Below are 19,245 nucleotides of genomic sequence, written 5' to 3' on the forward strand. Positions count from 1 at the left end.
TATGTTTATGCGTATTTTAGTGAGTGCATGAGAAAGGGACAGTGTATTATAAAGGTGAGTCGCTGCATGTGTGTAAATCTGTGTGTGTGTGTAAATCTGCGTGTGTTAAAGAGAGACTGTGTGTGCGTGTGTGTAAATGCACGTGTGTGTAAATCTGCATGTGTTAAAGAGAGACTCTGTGTGTGTGTGTGTGTGTGTGTGTGTGTGTGTGTGTGTGTGTGTGTGTGTGTGTGTGTGTGTGTGTGTATGAGAGAGAGAGAGAGAGACAGAGAGTCCACGCACGCACGTCTTGGTCTTGTTTGCAGTGACTCGTCCACGTTTTGAACAGTCCTGGGAATCGGTCCAACTTGCTTTGTTAACTCAAAGCCTCCGGAACACACAGCCGCTGACCCTGAGAGCGGAGGCAGCCTGGGAATGAGGCTTCGCGAAGGAGGGAGACGGAGAGGAGGGAGAGCGAGAAGTGCAAATAGAGAGATTAAGGAGGAAACTTCAGACTGTAATCTCAGCTGTAATGAATCACACAAGATGACTAATGTAAGGCAGTCCCCCTCCAACACTGTATTACCAGTGTATCCATTGATTCATTGTGTCACTGTGTAGTGCAACCTTTCATAATGTTTTGTGAAATGCACTTTGTATTTGCACATTGGAAGTTGCTCTTGATAAGAGTGTCTGATGAATGACAAAAGGTAAATGTGTTAAAGCAAATTTGAAGGATCTAGTTATACTATTTCTACATATTGAGAAAAATACAGATTTCTGACAAAGTTACCTTCTGTAACAGCATGCTGTTAATATCATGCGGTTGTTAATTTCTTCAGGAAACACCATGTTTGCAGTGGGGTAAACACTAACTTCTTGTTTCTCTTACTCATATTCCTTCAGCCAACACTTCAATTAATAAAACTTGTACAAGGGACCAACTTCAATGTCCTATTAGAGATTTAAGCTCTCCAGTCTATAGTAATACCAGCACAGCATTTCAGTGTATCAGGTCACACAAATTATAGCCCTGCTGTTCAACATAAATCACCCTGAGAGCCTCGTGTTGTTCCTCCCACAAACTCAATGTGGCCTGAACGAATTACGCAACCAAAAACAAAAGAAAAATCATTAACATCAAAAAAGAGCCGTAATTAGTTTTGCAGCCGAACAAGTGTGTGTAGGGTTTGTTTCACTGTTGCTCAATGCCAAAGAACAGGAAAGGGTGGGGGCAAGGGGGGGGGGGCAACAGATCTGCCTGCCTACCTCCCGCTCTTGGCAGTTAACAGGCTCAGTCCTGATTGTGTCCATGTGAAAAGGCCCGATTGAAGTGTCAGAAAAGCTCTCATCTGCGTTACGCCTCTGTGTGGAGCCTCTGTTCAGACCCTCTTGGTGCTCTTTGTGCTCAAGAAAAAGGAATGGGGTACAGCAGAGAGGAGGTTAGGGAGGTTGGGGCAAACAGAGTCTTTTTCTCCTGACAGTTACCGATTCATAGAATGGGTTGCATTGACAATTTATAGGTCTATTATACATTTTTATCCATGCTGAAGAAGATTCGTTGTTTAAAAGACTTAAAAGCTAAAAGCCTAAAAGCTTAGTTTGTTTTTCCTTACATAACAACTAAACCACACATTCCCTGGGTGTACCTTGTTTCAGAACGATATAGTTAATATTTCAGAATTGGTATTTTTGAGTTGAACTAAAACCCATCAGACGATTTAAGGGAAAAGTCTCTTTGTGTGTGTGTGTGTGTGTGTGTGTGTTTTAATGGGTGCAAAAAAAGCAGCAGTGTTGTGTCATATATATATTGGAAATTGGAAATTTGAAATTGGCTTGTAACTGGAGTCTTGCACATTCAGATACTGGCTGGAACCATGCTGTTGTACCCTTAAGCCTTGTGCTGTACTTGCCCTGCTTTTTCAGGACACATCCAGCAATATAAATTATTATAAAACATTATATGTAACCTGCTGAAAAGCAAATCATAATATTGATATCAAATTCAGTTGAATATGGTTAAAATGGTATGGCAAAATATCCAAAACAATTTACTGAGTATGCACAATCTTGTTTGTTCTTTTTTCTTTACTCTGTTTAACTGGTTTCCAGTGGGATCACAACCTGCAGAAGTAGCACAAATGTTATACTTACAACAGATAAGTGATGGAAGGCCCACTCAGTTCTATATATATCAGAATCTATAATCATGCATTTTGGAAACATACAAGCTCAGTATTAACTACTTATGTAGCTGTGATTAAAAAAAAAAAAAAAAAAAACTTTCACAAAATGTACAAACAACTTGTTTAACCAACTTGTAAAATTTTACTGACAGAAAAACACCTATGAGGTGGCGCTTTGGACAGTGATAACAAATTGCCTTAAAATAACTGATGGAATATTGCAAATGAGATGGAGAGACTGAAAATCAAAATTCAGTGGAAACTCCTACTGAGGTGGAATGACACTGTATTGTGAATAAGAAAAATAAGAAGCTAGAGATGTAGAGCTGAAGTTGTTCTGTGCATGAAAAACTGTCAACAAAAAAAAGCACTCGTTTATCTTTGCGTGTACCTAGGTATCTATGTCACAGTATCAGTTTGATGCAATGCAATACTAGTTTTATTTGCTAATGATATCAGAAATAAAGGGGACGAGGTTCTGACGGTTATAAGGTAAGGCCTGAAGGTTTCAAACAACATGCAGGAGTAGCACAGGCCGTCCAGGTAAACTTGCTGTACACACGGGTGTAGGAACATTTTACCCTTCGCAGCTGATCCTGGACCAGAATCAAAACGGCAGGGGTAAGGACTTTGGGTTGCACAAGTTAATAAAAAAAAGTTTTGCAGTGCCGCCTATTGGATTTTTGTGAAAAAACATCCATCAGGTAATAATGTTCACAGCCGTATGTACCACACATGCCTACAATCCCAAATCGTAAAGAGATGTAGGAACAAAATCCATGAAACTACTGTATGAGAATTCCCATATCATAAACAACAGTGTACTCAGAGTTACTAGTTTGTTTGCACGAAACAGATATTACCAAAGAGTAGAATGACATACGTGTTATAATCATAATATCTGGATATCAAGTGCTGTGTTAAAACAAGGAATATTACAGTAGCGATTCTGGGATCGTCGGTTATATACAGTCCAAACCGTCTGTAGATGTAATACTTAACACACTTGGACAGGTTAACGTCAACCATAAATAAAGGAAAACATAACAACAACAAAACAGTAGGTAGTCTAGACTATCTACAGTTTAATCTAGTAAATTTTCTTTTACATAGCCTACTAACTCTCCAGATTGCTAGCTCCCTTCAACACTTCAAATGGTTTTTTTTTTTTTTTTTTCAGTTCCCTCTTGGTTTCTGATTTACTTTTGGTGATCTCAAATTTATTTCACTGAATTACAGCTACTTTGGTGTGTTATTTTTGTTTTGAAACTAAATAAAACTTTCAAAAACATATATTCTCGTGACAGTCCTGTGGTAATTGCGAAACTTCTCTGATCGACCGATGCAGATTGACAGACCATTGCTTAATTATTGCATATCATTCCATTTGCCGGCTCTAAATAATAACAGAAACGGTAACGATCTGTGCAGATTTCGTGTAGAATTATGGCTTGGTGATGAAGAATGCGGCTCTTTCATGGGTATTTAACTAATGTGGTTGTCGCTTTCATTCTGAGCCTGCCTGAGCGGATATATCTGGTATAAAGACGAATCCGCAACGTCGTTTGAACATCATTGCTGAAAAAAAACATTGAATCGTTTGACACGGCCTTTTCACGCAGCACCAAACCGACCACATGCATGTGAAGCTGTCCCGTGCGCAGCCGCAGTTCGGCAGTCATCATCCGCGGAGCGTAGGCGAACCAAGATGGCGGCTGTGGTGGAGAATGTTGTCAAACTGTGAGTGTTTCTTTCTCAATTTTAAGAGGATACTGTCATTTGTATCGACACCGTTTCAAGGGAGATGGGGTTAAAACCCTTGGCCAAGGAGATACATGTAGTTATTAGGGATATGATGTAAAAGGTACCCCCGAGGTTGAGGCCGAGAAGCCTGCTGTTTAGCTTTGCGTTTTGACTTCATTGTTCGGCTAGCGTTAGCTAGCTAGTTAGCTAGCCCCCAAACTTTACTTAACGGAGGGACAAAGGAAGTTTTGAGAATGTTTTTTAGGGGAGTGGATGAACACTGATGAAATATGCACAGTGAAGTTTTAACGATTCTGATGCAGACTATGCCACTGGGCGCATTTATTTTGGTTTTTCCATACAGATCTGCGGATTATGAAATGAGTTGACTGTGTAGCTAGCTGAGTTAGCCAGCTAGCCGTCTGGCGTCAAGTTGTTGCTCTCGCTAACCAGCTATGGCGTAACTCGGCGTGTTGCTTTGCTGACGATACGTGGGGGTTACAACCTATAACATGCACCGCTGAAATTGGGAAATGACTTTCTAATCTCTCCTTCTTCTTTTTACCGTCCCAGTTTGCACGATACGTGTTTGATTCATTTGTGCCGTACTTTTAAGTCAGGAGCTAGGTATCAGAACTTTGAAAGTGAATTGCGGCTATGAGCCACAACAGAGCTAATGTTACTGTAGCTGGCTAACGTGATTAGCTTTCTTACGGGAAGTCGCCGGCGTAGCGAGGTCCTCTTAACCCCTCTGATGTCGGATTTAAAGGGCTGCGAGCTGGGAAACAAGCTATTTTGAGCCATGTTGTGTAGATGACTATCTAGCTAAGGTTAATTGTGAAATCGTCATGTGTGTTCAGTCCAGCGTTAGCTAGCCACGTAGCTACTCTACACAGTAACAAGGTTTTAGCCTGCTAAACATCTTGATTGCTACAAAATCTCATTAGCTAACGACAAATAGATAAGCTTCGATTAGGAATGCTGCTAAAATGAGAAAGCAAGATAATGTATTGGTTGTTTTAATTGCGTAGTGTTTGCTTGCTTCAAAGTAAAACTCACCTTCCCTGCAACTGTAACATTATGAACATTGGACGTTGCGTTTGATACTGACAATTCCTTTAATGTAGGTAATATTTTTTTATCCTAAAGAATAATGTTACCCAGCAGTGCCACTAAATCCACAGCCAAACCCCCTTTAGCTAGATAGCGACACGAACCAGGACATGGCGTACGAAACCCCTCAGCCTGCTGTTCCGCATTTTACTTTTGACGTTAGCTAGGGTTTGTTGCTAATGGTGCTGTACATGTCGTTTTCTTTGGATGTCGTGTTTTCCATGTCTAAGTGTAAATAAATTTGACTGCTAAGTGATTTAGAATGGGACGAGCCATGGCGTCCAACCTAGTGCCCTGGAACATATAAGTTAAGCTAACTGGCTAGGTTCAGTTAAAGTCAGTGAGTTATCTAGCTGGCGATTTCTTAGCATAAAATAATGGCATTTTGAGACCCAGTGAAAGCATAGAGCTACAGTGTAATAATACCTCACAAATGAATGACTGGTGACCTCCGGTTAGCCTGCCCAGCCTGACTGCTTGGACAAATTGTCTGTGTTTTGTGCTGCAGGTATATTACACAACTTTATTATGCACTTAATGAAACGTACATACCCACTTGAGCATTTCCCAGTTGGGATTTATTTACGTGTTACACAATGTCTGTCTATACTTCAGCCGTGGTCGTTTCAGGCAGGAACAGGAAATATTAGCTAGGGCCTATTGCTTCTTCTAATTGGCCAATGAGTAATAGACAGTGTTCCCAGTATTTTCGTAAAATAAGCTCAGTGCTTGGAAGTCATGTGTCATGACGTCGCATTAGTCATCATCAGGTCTATGGGGGAGGCACAAAAATATCTTTTGTCTGGGTCCTTTCAGAGAAAAGGCTGAACAAAATCTAAATCTTTCAAATGAAGTCACATTCTGACAGTGGCATATTGTTGTAGTTGTGGCAGGTATTTTAAGATTTATTACTGTTTTGAGCTGCTAGTCATAAACAGCTGTTTTTCAGCAAACTGAAAATATGTAACTTGTCTTTGTAATAGATAATTGCGATCATGTTAGTTTTGTTTTTGTGTAGCATTTACAGCAGTTGGTAACCGTTGAATGCATGTCTCTTGTTGATAAGTACAACCCTACACAGTTTCTATTTGAATGTGTCTCAGACTGGAGTACTGTTGGACTACCAGAAACTGTGGCCCTGAATTGTGTTCTGTGAACTCTGTGAACTCAGATTATCAGAGAACAGTAATGGTGTTCTCTCCTGACGCTCTGGACTAAATACACAAAAGGAACAAAATTGCTGTAGTAAATGATTTAGCTGTGGCCCTACTGAAGATTCCTGGTCGTATGAGAAATTTAAATTCTTCGGCTTAACTAGCCCAGGTGGCTGTAAAAACAATGCAGGGTATCCACTAATTGATTGCTTTGAGCAAGGCCTGGAAAATCTTCAGGGTTGCAGAATAGCCAAGTACGTACCTCTCTAGATAGTTTTTCCTTTGTTCCTGGCTCTCATCTTCATCCATGTCTGTGTCTGTCTGTATGTCTGTGTATGTAGGCTGGGAGAACAGTACTACCGGGATGCCATGGAGCAGTGCCACAATTACAATGCTCGGCTGTGTGCTGAGAGGAGTGTCCGCATGCCCTTCTTGGACTCTCAGACAGGTGTGGCCCAGAGCAACTGCTACATCTGGATGGAGAAGAGACACAGGGGACCAGGTAGGATGCATACACGGCCATACACAAGATGTGTCCAGTACAGTAATCATGCAATTAAATTCAACACATGCCCTTTGTTCTTGAAGGGAATGACCATATTGTGCATGTCTGCCACATCCATGTCCAACCAAAGATGATCCCAGGGTTTAGTGTTTTAACATGTGTTCACCATTGTAGTTACATTAGATTGCAATACATTATTGGCATTTTGCAGACACTCTTATCCAGAGCAACGTACATCAATTACAATTTTCTTACAATGTTGTCCATGTATAGAGCTGGACATTTACTGAGGCAATTGTGGGTTAGGTACCTTGTGTAAGGGTACAACAGCAGTACCCCCATAGGGGAATCAAACCTGCTCCTTAACCACTATGCTACACTGCCGCAGTGACTTTCATAAAGAAATTTTCAGTTCTGGTTTTTAGTTTAACCTTTAGTAGACCCAGCTGAAAAGTAGCTGCAGGGAATTTCATCAACTCATCACCTGTTGTTGTTTCGTATGTCACTTTCCTCAGGTATGGCACCTGGGCAGCTCTACACGTACCCCGCTCGCAGATGGAGGAAGAAGCGACGAGCACACCCTCCAGAGGACCCCCGCCTTGCCTTTCCGCCCCTCAAATCGGGTACTGCCCCTCAGTCTGCGGGACACTTCATTTCAACGCCGCTGTTTCGGCGCAGCACCTTCATATGTGAATCACGCTCTGTTGTGTTGACTCCTCCTCAGAGCTGGACCTGGGGCTGAAAAAGGACGCCCTCTCCTCCACGGACGGCAGCAGCCTGGAGGCGCTGCTGAAGGCCGAGCCGCTGGACAAGCGCGCCATCCCGGAGCTGCGGGGGCCGGAGGACGACCCCGGCGCGGCCGATTTCACCGGAGGGGGTCTGAACCCCGCCGCGCGCGTCAGGAAGGTACAGCCTCACAGCGTGCAGCCCTTCGTGGCTCGAGGGAACCTCATGGTAAAAACAACACGCGAGGCAGACGTCTGCCCCACCCTCTGCTGCTACGCGCTCATCTCCAACGCCAGCCTCGCTAGTTCCTTTAGGCTGCTAACTACAGGGCTACGAGCTGTGACAACTGACGTAGTTACCGCAGGTAGAGGATGAAGTGTGATGCATGGCATTGCTCCTGTGTGTTTGGCAAGGATGTGTCACAAGATCTCAGCACATGCCCCTGAGTATTGGGAATGTCTTTCTCCCAAGTTTTTTTTATAGGTGATAACTGTTGACATGCTGGTACATGTCACTTTTTAATGGTCTGTATAAAAAAAAACTTAATGTTTACACAGTATTTTCAGAATTTTGATTCAACCTGACCTCTTATCTTGTCATATCTGTGGTGACTTGTCCAACCTACAGTAGCATGTCATGCATACTTGCACATTTTTGTTCAGTTTTTGTAGGGGTTTCTGCTTGTGACTTTTCCTCACTTTCTAGGCTTGCTTGCAATCAACTGTACAGAATAAGTAGCTTACATCATCCTAGGCTTATTGTATTTAAAAGTAGTAGCTAAGTCTCACTTTTATTGCTGCCAAAATGCAGCTGGAAACAGTCTAATGGTAACATGACAGATTTAGTAGGGCTTGTGTTGATTTCCCCAATGAACTGGCTCTGGATCACATGTCACTATTTCAGCAATTGCAGCATGTCACACCATGGCAGCGGTTATTTGGGAGCTGCAAGTGGTTTGCGCGTACAGAATGTGTTGGGCAGAACTCTTTCAGATTGCCTTTTCCGTGCGACACGCTGAGGCAGTAGGTTTCTGGTTTTCATTCTGTCTCAGCTCATTGTGAGTTTGGCTGAATAAAAGCAGCAACTTTCCTTGGCAATGAAAAGCTGGGGCTGTAGTGGGTAATCTGCTATAATCAGCTGTCAGGTACCTGAAACTGAAGAGCTTTGCTGCCGTAGACGTTCGCGGTTTTGCTGCACAGTAGTAATCCATAGCTCTATGTGGCTTTATTTCTTTGTGTGACCTTGGTGTATTTTGAGTAGCTCAAAAGTATTGATGCCTCTCTGTGTATTTTGTTGGGTTTCTTCAACAATCAACTTTTGAGGTTTTGCTCTAGTCTTTGTCCAGATAATATCCGTTCAGGAAAAAAAAATCCATCCCTGCTGGGCTGAAAAGAAACAAGCAAAGCAGCACCAAGCATTGCAAGCAGGATGTGAGGCGTGTCTTTAGTGGCAAGCCGAGGCCCTGCCCATCCTGTAGTCCTCTGGTTCAGTGAATACAGCTACCGTGGGGAGCAGGCAATGAGTGGTGTCTGCACAGTAATGTTGTAATGTTCCCCCCGGCCTTAAGTAAGATTTATTTACTCAAGTTGCATCTAATTGTCTTTATTTATGAAGGCACGGGAGCACAAAATCAGAAGCTTAAAGCCTATGAAAAAGAACAGATTAGTTATATTTCTCAAAGGGGTAATTTGTCTTTGGGCGCTCCTCCAGAATTGGGCAAGGATTAAAACAGTAATGCTGTTCATTAACATAATGAGGTGGGCAGTGCTTTGCAGTTATAAAGGTGTAACTAACAGACAGTCATGACAAAATCAGTTACTGTCTGTTCCTGTGTGATTTGGTCTGCTTTCTGCTCCCCCAGTATGTCATCACTCAAAATGTCATCACTGGAAAACAGGAAGACCTTATGCTTAATCATTCTCTTATTTGCTCGTATGACTTAAGCAGTAATGACTACACAAAGCTAGGTCAGTAGACAAAAATATACCACATGCATTGAAGGTTTTCATTGTTGAGTTTTAATGCTTCTGACATTCTCGGCTTTAAACAGTATTAAGATTGCTTTAGTTGTTAGGTCCATATGCTCAGCTTTCATCAGCTAAACCTTTTTTCCATTTGGACCAACTAGTATGAGTGATGAAACGTGTGAGTAGGGGAAGATGGATAGAAGTAAATGAGAGGCTTCATTAAGCCGTTTTCAAGACGCTGGTCATTTCTGACCACCTCCCCCTGTTCGTGTCTGTGTAGAGAATCCTTGAGCCTGATGACTTCCTGGATGACCTGGACGATGAAGACTACGAGGAAGACACCCCTAAAAGACGGGGGAAAGGAAAGGGAAAGGTGAGCAGTGGCACTGCAGGATACTGTTCTGCGCCATTCCTTCTTATGTAGGTGTAGGCTGAAAAGAACATTAGCTGTACAGCAGTAGATTTTGTGCTTTTAACATGTCAAGATCGAGTTCCTTAAAAGGTCCGAATGATGAAAAATGGTATCGTGTAGTAGGTGGTAAATCAGAACAGCAGTGATAGAATAATGGGTGGAGAGTGAGGATCCTACCTCCAGTGATTTCCATGTGTGCGGTTGCAATTAGTGGCTGACCCAAGCCCTACTTGTCACTGGTAGCTCCTTGTGCAAGAGGTTGGCAATGTTGTGTCAGCTTCACAACATTGTTTCCATAACACCAGCACAAGTGAAAGTGATCAAATTTCCCAAACCACGGGAAGAGTGTTGAATTGAGAGGCTTCTCATGTTCTGTGATGACCAAGACTTTGTGGAACGGGAAGACAGGATAATACAGATGATGACGGTGGTGGTGGTGGTAGTGGTGGTGGTCACACGTTTCTCTTGCGTTGTCCAGGGCCGCGGTGTGAGCAGCAGCAGGAAGAAGCTGGATGCTGCCGCGGCGGCGTTGGAAGACAGGGACAAGCCTTACGCCTGTGACAGTAAGTGCCATCAGCGGGGCGTTGGGAATATTGGACTGAAGGAGGAAGGAGGAGGTGGGCATGGACACCTCCTACTCTGAACGTTCTCTGAAAGTGCCATTTGGAGTGACTGGGGTTGGGGGGGGGGGGGGGGGGGGCTTTTACTGGATTGTCACGGCCACAGAGAAATGGACATTCCTGGACACCAGAACAGCTCTTCTCCTGTGTCTGTTTGGTGTCGTTTCTGGCTGCTTATTTGTCTGCCTGCCTGAAAGAGTGTTCCAGAATGCTTCCACTTTGATTATTGTCTATGGACAGTTCCAGCCAGGCGTACCCTACCACTGCCTGTGCTGGGCGTTCTCTGTCTGGTGTGGATGGATTGAACCAGTCTGTTTACGTCTTTAATTGGCTGGATCTAGTGCTGTAGTTTCCATCATTGTGCCTGCACTGAAGATGTGTACAGCATTTGTAATTTGCCTATTTCTGTACTTGTTAATTTTGAAAACTTCAGTTTCCTGTGCATTTTAACACTTTTTCCCCCATTATCTGATGAAAATTAGACTGATGCATACCCACTTAGCCACAGTGTAAGAGGTTAGCTTCCACGTGTCAGCTGGTGGAAGCTTGTGTTGAATGGTTCATTTTCGGCCATTTATGCCCAGGGGGATTCTGGGAACTCTCCAGAGACATTCAGAAAGGGGTCGACATGTGATTCTGGGAAGGCCAAGCTAGGAAGTAGTGTTCTCTTTCATGATGTGTTAACATTGCAGAAATGTTTTGAGAATGCTTTTACGGTTGGGGATGTCTCAGAGTGTAATGCAGTTCCCTTTTCAAATCCTAGGGATTGTCAGTGCTGTGGGTGGGCTGCCCAGGCAAGGGCAATGACTTTGCACCATTGGGATTTGTTTCGCAGTTGAAAAGCATGGTTTGTCAGTCGAATATAACTGCCAGATGGTTTCCAAAGAGTTACAGAAAACGTTTCATTTCGTAAGATGCTTTTTATGGGGTTTTCTTGAGTTTCTAATTCTCCTGAGTCTGTCAGCGCAATTCTCTGAGTCTCTCTGTCTCTGCTCTCTCTCTCTTTCTCTCTTTTTTTCTCTCTTTCAGACACTTTCAAACAAAAGCATATTACAAAACCTTCTGAACGAGGTATATTTCTCTCTCATTCCTTTTATTCTGCCTCTTGTCTGTTCATTGCTTGTGGGTTGTTGTCTGTGAGTGTGTGCATTAACATGTAGAGCGCTCGGTACGTAGCAGTGATCTTAGTTAATGTGCTCGGCAGGCAGGTGAGCTCTCCAGCTGCTCAGTTACTGTATGTTTCAGATCTGCAGTTTGATTTTAAACAATCCGGTCAGACTTCACAAGCATGCAATCTCATTTAATCAGTGCAAGCTATTAAAATGGATTTTAAACACACGCTGTGTCCCAAATACAGCATATTTTGCATCAGTAATGCATTTTCTGATAGTAAGTGCATTCACTCTTAAGTGATATCAAAATGACTTAATTGACTTTTTTACTGAATGAATCACTCTGAAAGTAGTCCTGTACGCTGCATTTGTGGAAAAAGAGATCTCAGTAGGTGTAGATGATCAGGCACACGTGAATATGAAGAGTAAAGAGATGAATCACGAAAGACACTGCTGATAAGCGCAGTTTAACACTGCTGCTCATTCCCCCATCACCCCGTGTCATCATCAGAGGCAAAGCGAGCTTCATCTGCTTTGCCCTCACGGGATATTTGGATAGGGTTGAGTTTGCAGTCATCACTTCAGCTGTTTTCCTTTTTCCTTTCCATCACCCTTCCATTGGCTTTTTCCTTTCCTCTGCGCTTTATTTCGGTGTTGTTCCCTCGCATCTCCGCTCCCCCCCAGTTGCCACTGTTTCCAGATGTCCTCCACATTGCCTTGTGTCCTCTTCACCTTTTTGACCCCCCAGAGTGAAATAGAGCCTATGCTTTTGTTTAGAGTCAGCCTTAGCGCGGGTTCCTCATAGCTACCTGTGTGCTGTTGGCTGGGGTGGGTGGGGGTAGAGTAGAGGATCGCTAACTGACTGCTGCACGATGTTGTGTAACTGGTGCCGTGACCCGGGGGCGGGGGGGGGGGGGGGGGATAATGAGTCCTTGGGGGGCCTGCTGCTGCTGCTGCATGCTCTCTGGGTTACAGATGGGGGGGTACGGGGGGGAGGCGGGCCTGACGTGTTTGCTTCTCATCTCGGGACCAGCCTCATTCAAGCCATTAAGCGGATTGGGGAAAATGTAAATTTGCCGTGGCCCATCTTGCTCAGTGGCTGGGACATCTCATTCTTTTTTCAGACTAATATTAACTAATAATTACTTTTAAGTAAATAGTTTTAAGATAGTTGAATTGGTAATGCTTCAGTTGTGCATATCATTGCACTCCTTGGATTCTTTTATAAAAATGCTACTGAATACATAGCTGAGGAACCAGATGTTTTGTATTAATATGACATATATAATATCATATATTGACATGTCCATCATATAGGATTTTTACACATGGAAAAGATACTATGTCCAGGAAATTAGTTATTGAGTGATGGTATAAGAGTAGGAAGTCGAATTTGTCGAATATTGCAAATCAGAGTCATGAAGGTCTATAAGTGTTTCTTAAATGTCTGCCTCTTCCAGATCTTGAGTCGTGTGTCCTGAACCGGCACAAGTATCGTTTTTTTTTATTTGCATCATGGAGGGGCCTTGTTTTCGGTGTGCTTCCACTGTATGGTTAGCGTGTTTGTGATTAGCATCTGCTTGCCTGTCTGAGTGTGCGTGCACGATGATTATCCTGCCAGAGGCTGACGTGTGTCGTTTGAATTTTTGTCAGTCTGTGGGAAGCGCTATAAGAACCGCCCAGGGCTGAGCTACCACTACGCCCACTCCCACCTCGCGGAGGAGGAGGGTGAGGACAAAGAGGAGGCCGAGATGCACACCCCCACCCCTCCCCAGCCCGAGGAGCCCAAGAGTGAGTGTTTATCTGTCTGTCTCTCCGATACAGGCAGGTATTCGATTCGTCATCTGTGGTGGCGTCTCACATTGTCTTTAATGGCTTCAGTGGTGATGCTCGGTCATATTTTGGTTTCCCGAAACATGACCCCTGACCAAAAGCGGCTGCTTTCACAGACTTGCGTATGTGCAGTGTCAGGCGTGACGTGTGAAATGCGCTCTACCTGACTGTTCTTCATCTGTCTCCCACAGCACCCAAAAAAGGACCAGACGGCCTGGCACTGCCCAACAATTACTGCGACTTCTGCTTGGGAGACTCGAAAATCAACCACAAGACGGGCCAGTCGGAGGAACTGGTGTCCTGCTCGGACTGTGGCCGCTCAGGTGGGCCCGGGCTGGCGGAAGCGTGGCTCTCACCCCCTGCATTTCCCGTTAAAGGGAATGATTCATTTGCGGTTTCCTCCTGTAGTCATAATACAGCTTGTGTTGGACGATACAGAAATGTTTAAATTTAAACAGCAGAATAATAGCCAGGCTTCACTGGATTAATTCCATCCGGTTTGTGGAGGGAGTGAGGTGTCTGAATGTATCCCTGTTCCTCCCTCCAGGTCATCCTTCCTGCCTGCAGTTCACCCCGGTCATGATGGCCGCAGTGAAGACCTACCGCTGGCAGTGCATTGAGTGCAAATGTTGTAACATCTGCGGGACTTCAGAGAATGACGTGAGTCTGAATCACGGCAGCGGTCTGCTGAAGAAAAGACTACGAACAGGCTGTAGCAGCAGTCACGTACACAGTGAAAACCTCAACATTGAAAATTACCTTTCATGAGAGATTTATGAAACACTACAAAAATGTTGAGGGGAGGTCTTACGGCAGCTATAGTCTGAAAGTGCAAAAAAAAAAATCCCCACGATTGAGGTGAAATTCAGGTGAAAGGAAATTGATCAGACACGGAGAATGCAGTGTGAAAAGTTGGTATTTTGTTTTAAGATTTTTAGGGAAACTGCATCTGCCTGTCTTTATATTCAGCAACAACATCTGTCTCAACATCTCTGTCAACATCCTGTCCAACTTTTCAAGTATGCGCCAATGATCCAGATACTTTGGTTACAAAAAATGTGGCTGTGCCTTGACATTAGAAACTGAAACCTGCAATTTGCCTTTGTCTTATCATTGAAACTATAGAGATGACACAGAAAGATCAGAGAAAATCTAATCCTGGCATCAACCCACTTCTACATTTGTGATGAGCCAGACTATGAGTTAAGCTTTGAGAGAGTGATACTGGCAAGATTATCAGATTGAAAAGGGGAGGCTGTATTTATTACAGTGTTAGGTTGGTTAACATGGGTTTGTTGCTGTGCCCGCAGGACCAGTTACTGTTCTGTGATGATTGCGATCGAGGATACCACATGTACTGTCTCAGCCCTCCCATGGCTGAGCCTCCGGAAGGTAAGATACATAATACCATAATAAGTTTTGTGTCAGCAACTGCTTTGTTAATTCACATATTGTATATACCGTGCTAATAGAGCCCTGTAAATTGAATGGGCAGCTCTGGCATATCTTGGAACTGGAAATCACACAGTGTCACAGTGCGTACAACTTAGATTCTTAGTGCTACTGCTCTACAGGAATCTTCCCAGATTCTTTATCATGGGTAGTCAAAGCATTCATTGCTTTTTGGTACAGACTCTCTGTTTTACATTCCAGCTACTGTTAGTCAGAGTCAGAATCGGACTTCATTCGCCAAGTATGCATTTACACACACAAGGAATTTGACTCCGGTTCCAGTGTCTCTCGTAGTGCTTTCGTAAGTACGAGAGCACTGCACTGTAGCAGTTGATCGTGGTGCCGTTTTGTTTTGACCATTTTGAGGTTTCTTCAAAGGGGCAGGCAGTTTTTCAGAGTAATCGTGGTTCAAACTCTGCTGTATGAGGTTCTTGTCTAGACGCTCTTGTCTTCTTTCTTCCCCACACCAGGAAGCTGGAGTTGTCACTTGTGTTTGGACCTGTTGAAAGACAAGGCCTCTATATACCAGAACCAGAACGCACCCCCGTCGTGATGGGTTCCTCTCACCCGTCCTTCAGCACCCCCCCCCCCCTCCTCCTGTGGGAGCCCCGCTTGCATCTTTACAGAAGAGGAGGCGGGGCGCAGGATCCACGGGGGACCTCTGAAAAGGGAAGCTACCTTACCCCCCCATCCTGGAGTGGGACAGAGGAAGATGGAGCAGCCCAAACCTGGCCCCGCTCTCTCACCCCCCCTTCCCGGTTTGTTCCAACTATGACTGTTACACAGTTTCAAACAAAAACTACCCAAGGCCCTTTGTTTTCAACTATTAGCATATCTATGTAATTCAAATAGTGCTTTATGTGCTGTTTTATGTGCTGTTCTCCCCCCCCCCCAGTAAAAAACCCCTCTTATCGAGTCAAGGTTTCTGTAACAAGGATCTTCTCCTTACTCTGGTTGTACGCACACTATTTACTCTGTACAGCAGAATTCTGTGGCCACACCAAGTCATCTGATTTTATCTAATCCGAGCAATGGTAAGTTTCACAAAGAATATATGCAACAGTCATGAGCCAAACTATGCGAGTCTACATGAGAACCGTGCTTTTCATTCGTGTCTAGATGACATCTGCAGTTGCTCAAGATGGCAGTTGTGTCCATAGAAGACAGTGGTAGTTGAAATCAATCAGCATGCCAATGCTTGTCCCTGTTGGGAAATGGTAAATGTTTTGTATATTTATATATTTGTACAGCATATAAAGGTGTTGAAAGTATTTAAAATCTGAGAAAGACAAAATTATTAGGTTGTAATGGTTATCACCTGGGTTTCAAGTAGCGGGTAGCAAAGAAAAGTCTTTTCCTAAGGACTCAGGAGCGACCAAAGGGAAGCATGGCTACAGAAGTTGTCAGTGCAGCCCATACTAGCTGCCTCATCTGAACCGTGCAGCGATTACCTGTCCAATTCCTCATTTCTGATATTTGGGTGAATCCCCATAAGGATGGAATTGTCTTTACCATGTAAATCTATTTGTGGGAGTAGGAACTGACTGTGCTACTGTGAGATAAGTGGGGGGTGGGGGGGGTGGGGGGGTGGGGGGGGGAAGCTAGCTGCTAACTGATGTGAGTGTAGAGTCAATCCAAGGCTTTGGTCCTGAGTCCTCTCTCTTTGCTCTGCATTAATTAAAGAGATACATTTTATACTGTGATATTCGGGGTTTTGGTGTCCCACGGCCTCAGCATTGCTGTCTGACTGTTGGCTCCAGGTAAGCGAGCTACAGTGCGCTCCGCTTTTGAGAAACGCAGATACAAGAATTGAACGCACAGTGATCAGAAAACACCGGGGCGTAATCATCCCAACACCGATGCCATTTAAGAAAAACTGCCTACAGGAATCAAGCAGTTTCTTTATAAGAATGAATTTGGGCTCACAACACATCATACAGTACTCTTGTGGAACATGAAGGTTCACAGTTAATTGGGGGGGGAGGGGCATTAGAATTTGAATGCAGTGTATCTTATCTCGGGCAACTTACCAAAGCACCTAGCATGTGAAATATGTAGAGAAAATGTATGGTTTTAGTAAAGTGCCTGCATGCCAGTGGACATGGCCAGAGTAAGAAATACGCTTTATACGGATGAAAAACACTACCTTCTTCAGTCTTATGACAGTCTTATGACTAGTGAAAGGTGCAGCTGGGAAATTAGGCATTCCACAGCCTGCAGTGTCTTTAAGATTCTGTCAGGACCTAAGAAGGTGTCACATCCCGAAAACAGCTGCCAACCAGCAAGGCAGAACAGCAGCAGTCATGGAGATACTCAGAAATGATTGACGCATATCAGGTTGTTTCGTTTTAATTTTAATTTAATGCACTACAGCACTGCAGCTTACACGGCGTCACCAATTTGCACAGTGACGGTCAGATAGTTTAAGTGAGTTGTGCTGTGTTTATTTTATTTAAGAGGTTTTATAAAAATACGGAGCGCTCAAAATGCATTCTGTTCTGTGTTTCTCAGTTTCATCCCCTTCATTTTGAAATCTGAGAATGAAATCGTCCAGGACGAGACATTCGTGGGATTCTTCTAAGCGGAGTGCGCTGTACTGTGCATGCCTGCCGTCCTCATTGCCTTTAAGCAACTTTTGAGGCTGCCTGGTAATGCTAGTGATTGTTGACATAATGAGTGGGCTACAGCAGTGTGAAGCTCCCTAAGTTTAAAAAAAAAAATGCTTTGGTCTATTGAGTTGGATGATGTTTATCTAGCTGCTGCTCCATTAGCAAGGCTCTGGGTTGGTGGAAGGAGTCTGGTAAGCGAAGCCTTTTGCTCTTAACCAAGTTTTAAGTTTATCAGAAACTTCTTACAGTGGCACAACAGAGGTTATAAAGTAAATTCTTTTTGGGCACAAGTCCTGCAAGTTTGATTAACAGTTCTCAAGCTTTTAATCACTCAGAATTTCACGGTGAGTTAACTTTACACCAAAGTACAGAAAGAGGAATTAATTCAAGCAGATCCGGTGACCGTCGGCGGTTGGTGGTCTCATTCATGGCTAAGCCCTGTCTTGAGTGTCTGAAGAATAAAATGCGATTTAAGAGGTTCCGGTTATTCAAACAGTTTAGCCATTAGAGGGCAGCATGGAGCTGCAGTCACAGCTCAGAATCCCAATCGCTGTCCTCCCCAGTAGTGGAAAAAGGAATGTTTAACTGCCTTCGAGCTTCCAATTTTGAGCCCAAGTTACAGCTGATAGGCAGACATCTTGAAGAGAAACAAGTCTGCTGTTGAAACCAAGCCTTTATTGGTTGGTTCATCCCTTACTGCTGCTACACTCTGCAGTACCGCTGTGCACTTCTGCTGGTACAGCTGTAAATGTCGTGAGTTGAACACATTTTGAGATATTGCCACAAACCGTAGATGATATGTAAATCGAGCTATACTGTATTAATGGCAAAAGGATACATTTTAAAATGTTAATGCAACTGCACATCCTGAAAATGACAGCTCAGTTTAGGGAAAGAGGCATTTCTGGTTAGTAGTCGTTAACTCTTCTAGTTACACATTTAGACTTCTGATGTTTCTTGCTGTATCTACCTTCGCAGGTATTCTTGCAAACATTGCTCTAGGTCTCCTGTGTTTTGGTAAATATTTTGCTTGAAAATAAACGTCGTGGTGCAGATACACAGCAAAGAATCATAAATGGAATGAATACTGTACCTAGATTTATGGGACCGAGAAATTAATCCTTTGCCATCAGCTGATTGCATTGTTTTCTATGGTTTTTATGGCAGTTTTTAATTGAAGGCATCTTGGATGGTTGTGTGTTACATTTTACCTTCAGCTGACTGGTAGCAGTATTTTAAATGTCTGGGACAAATCACAGCAAATAGCAAACACAAGTGTTTTGACTAATTCAGCTGTATTCTTTAGACAGTCCTGCTAAACGCAACCAAGTGCATGTGAAAATGTGTGCACTCTTCACCAACTTCATGGCGCTCAAATTCTATGATGTATTTACTGTTGGGATGTTAAAGGCGTTTTGGAAGTTTTGTAATATAATTTAGTTTCATGTTTTATCAATAGCCAACTAACCATTACTACAAAAGCATTACACAAGTATAAGTGTTTTTCTTTAAAAAATGCTTAGAGACAGTGGCCATTGGAATATTCATGTATCAGTTAATTTTTTTTCATATTTGTGAATGGTATTTACTAGTTTGATGTAAACTTTTTTTAGGAGTTGTATTTGGTTTATCATGGGATGTTTCATTTTTATGGTACAAGGTTTCTTTTTTCTTTCTTTTTTTTATTTTTAGGAAATAAATCATTTTGGCACTGACTCCATCTCTGTTTATAATAAAGGCCTTGATCAATGACCAAATGTGTCTAAATATTGGATTGCAGAACCTGAGCATTGCATAGTTCTTGATTTGCCATTATTCAGGTCTGGAAACCACA

General features: G+C 43.3%; 1 protein-coding gene across 2 annotated transcripts; it reads left to right on the top strand.

The window, feature by feature from the left end:
* Window positions 1-3,853: 3,853 nt before the first annotated feature.
* On the top strand, window positions 3,854-16,325 carry LOC118774606 (zinc finger protein ubi-d4-like). 2 transcript variants are annotated; one of them, XM_036523974.1, is made up of 12 exons: window positions 3,854-3,905; window positions 6,517-6,677; window positions 7,196-7,303; window positions 7,405-7,586; window positions 9,654-9,746; window positions 10,264-10,348; window positions 11,435-11,476; window positions 13,171-13,308; window positions 13,542-13,673; window positions 13,898-14,010; window positions 14,661-14,742; window positions 15,273-16,325. In XM_036523974.1, exons 1-12 carry the CDS (start codon window positions 3,874-3,876, stop codon window positions 15,353-15,355), a joined length of 1,251 nt encoding a protein of 416 aa, XP_036379867.1. In that variant the 5' UTR covers window positions 3,854-3,873; the 3' UTR covers window positions 15,356-16,325. The 2 variants fall into 2 exon arrangements, with proteins under 2 accessions (XP_036379867.1, XP_036379868.1); XM_036523975.1 differs by lacking the exon at window positions 11,435-11,476 and having other exon boundaries at window positions 15,273-16,324.
* The last annotated feature ends 2,920 nt before the right edge of the window (window positions 16,326-19,245 follow it).

This window comes from Megalops cyprinoides, chromosome 3 (genome assembly GCF_013368585.1).
Source record: "Megalops cyprinoides isolate fMegCyp1 chromosome 3, fMegCyp1.pri, whole genome shotgun sequence".
Classification (NCBI taxonomy): domain Eukaryota; kingdom Metazoa; phylum Chordata; class Actinopteri; order Elopiformes; family Megalopidae; genus Megalops; species Megalops cyprinoides.

Excerpts from the sequence above, each read along its gene's own strand:
- LOC118774606 (XM_036523974.1), top strand. The coding sequence starts at position 3,874 with ATGGCGGCTGTGGTGGAGAATGTTGTCAAACT. Across the intron at positions 11,477-13,170 it reads TACAAAACCTTCTGAACGAG|TCTGTGGGAAGCGCTATAAG; the intron begins GTATATTTCTCT and ends AATTTTTGTCAG. Across the intron at positions 14,011-14,660 it reads GCGGGACTTCAGAGAATGAC|GACCAGTTACTGTTCTGTGA; the intron begins GTGAGTCTGAAT and ends CTGTGCCCGCAG.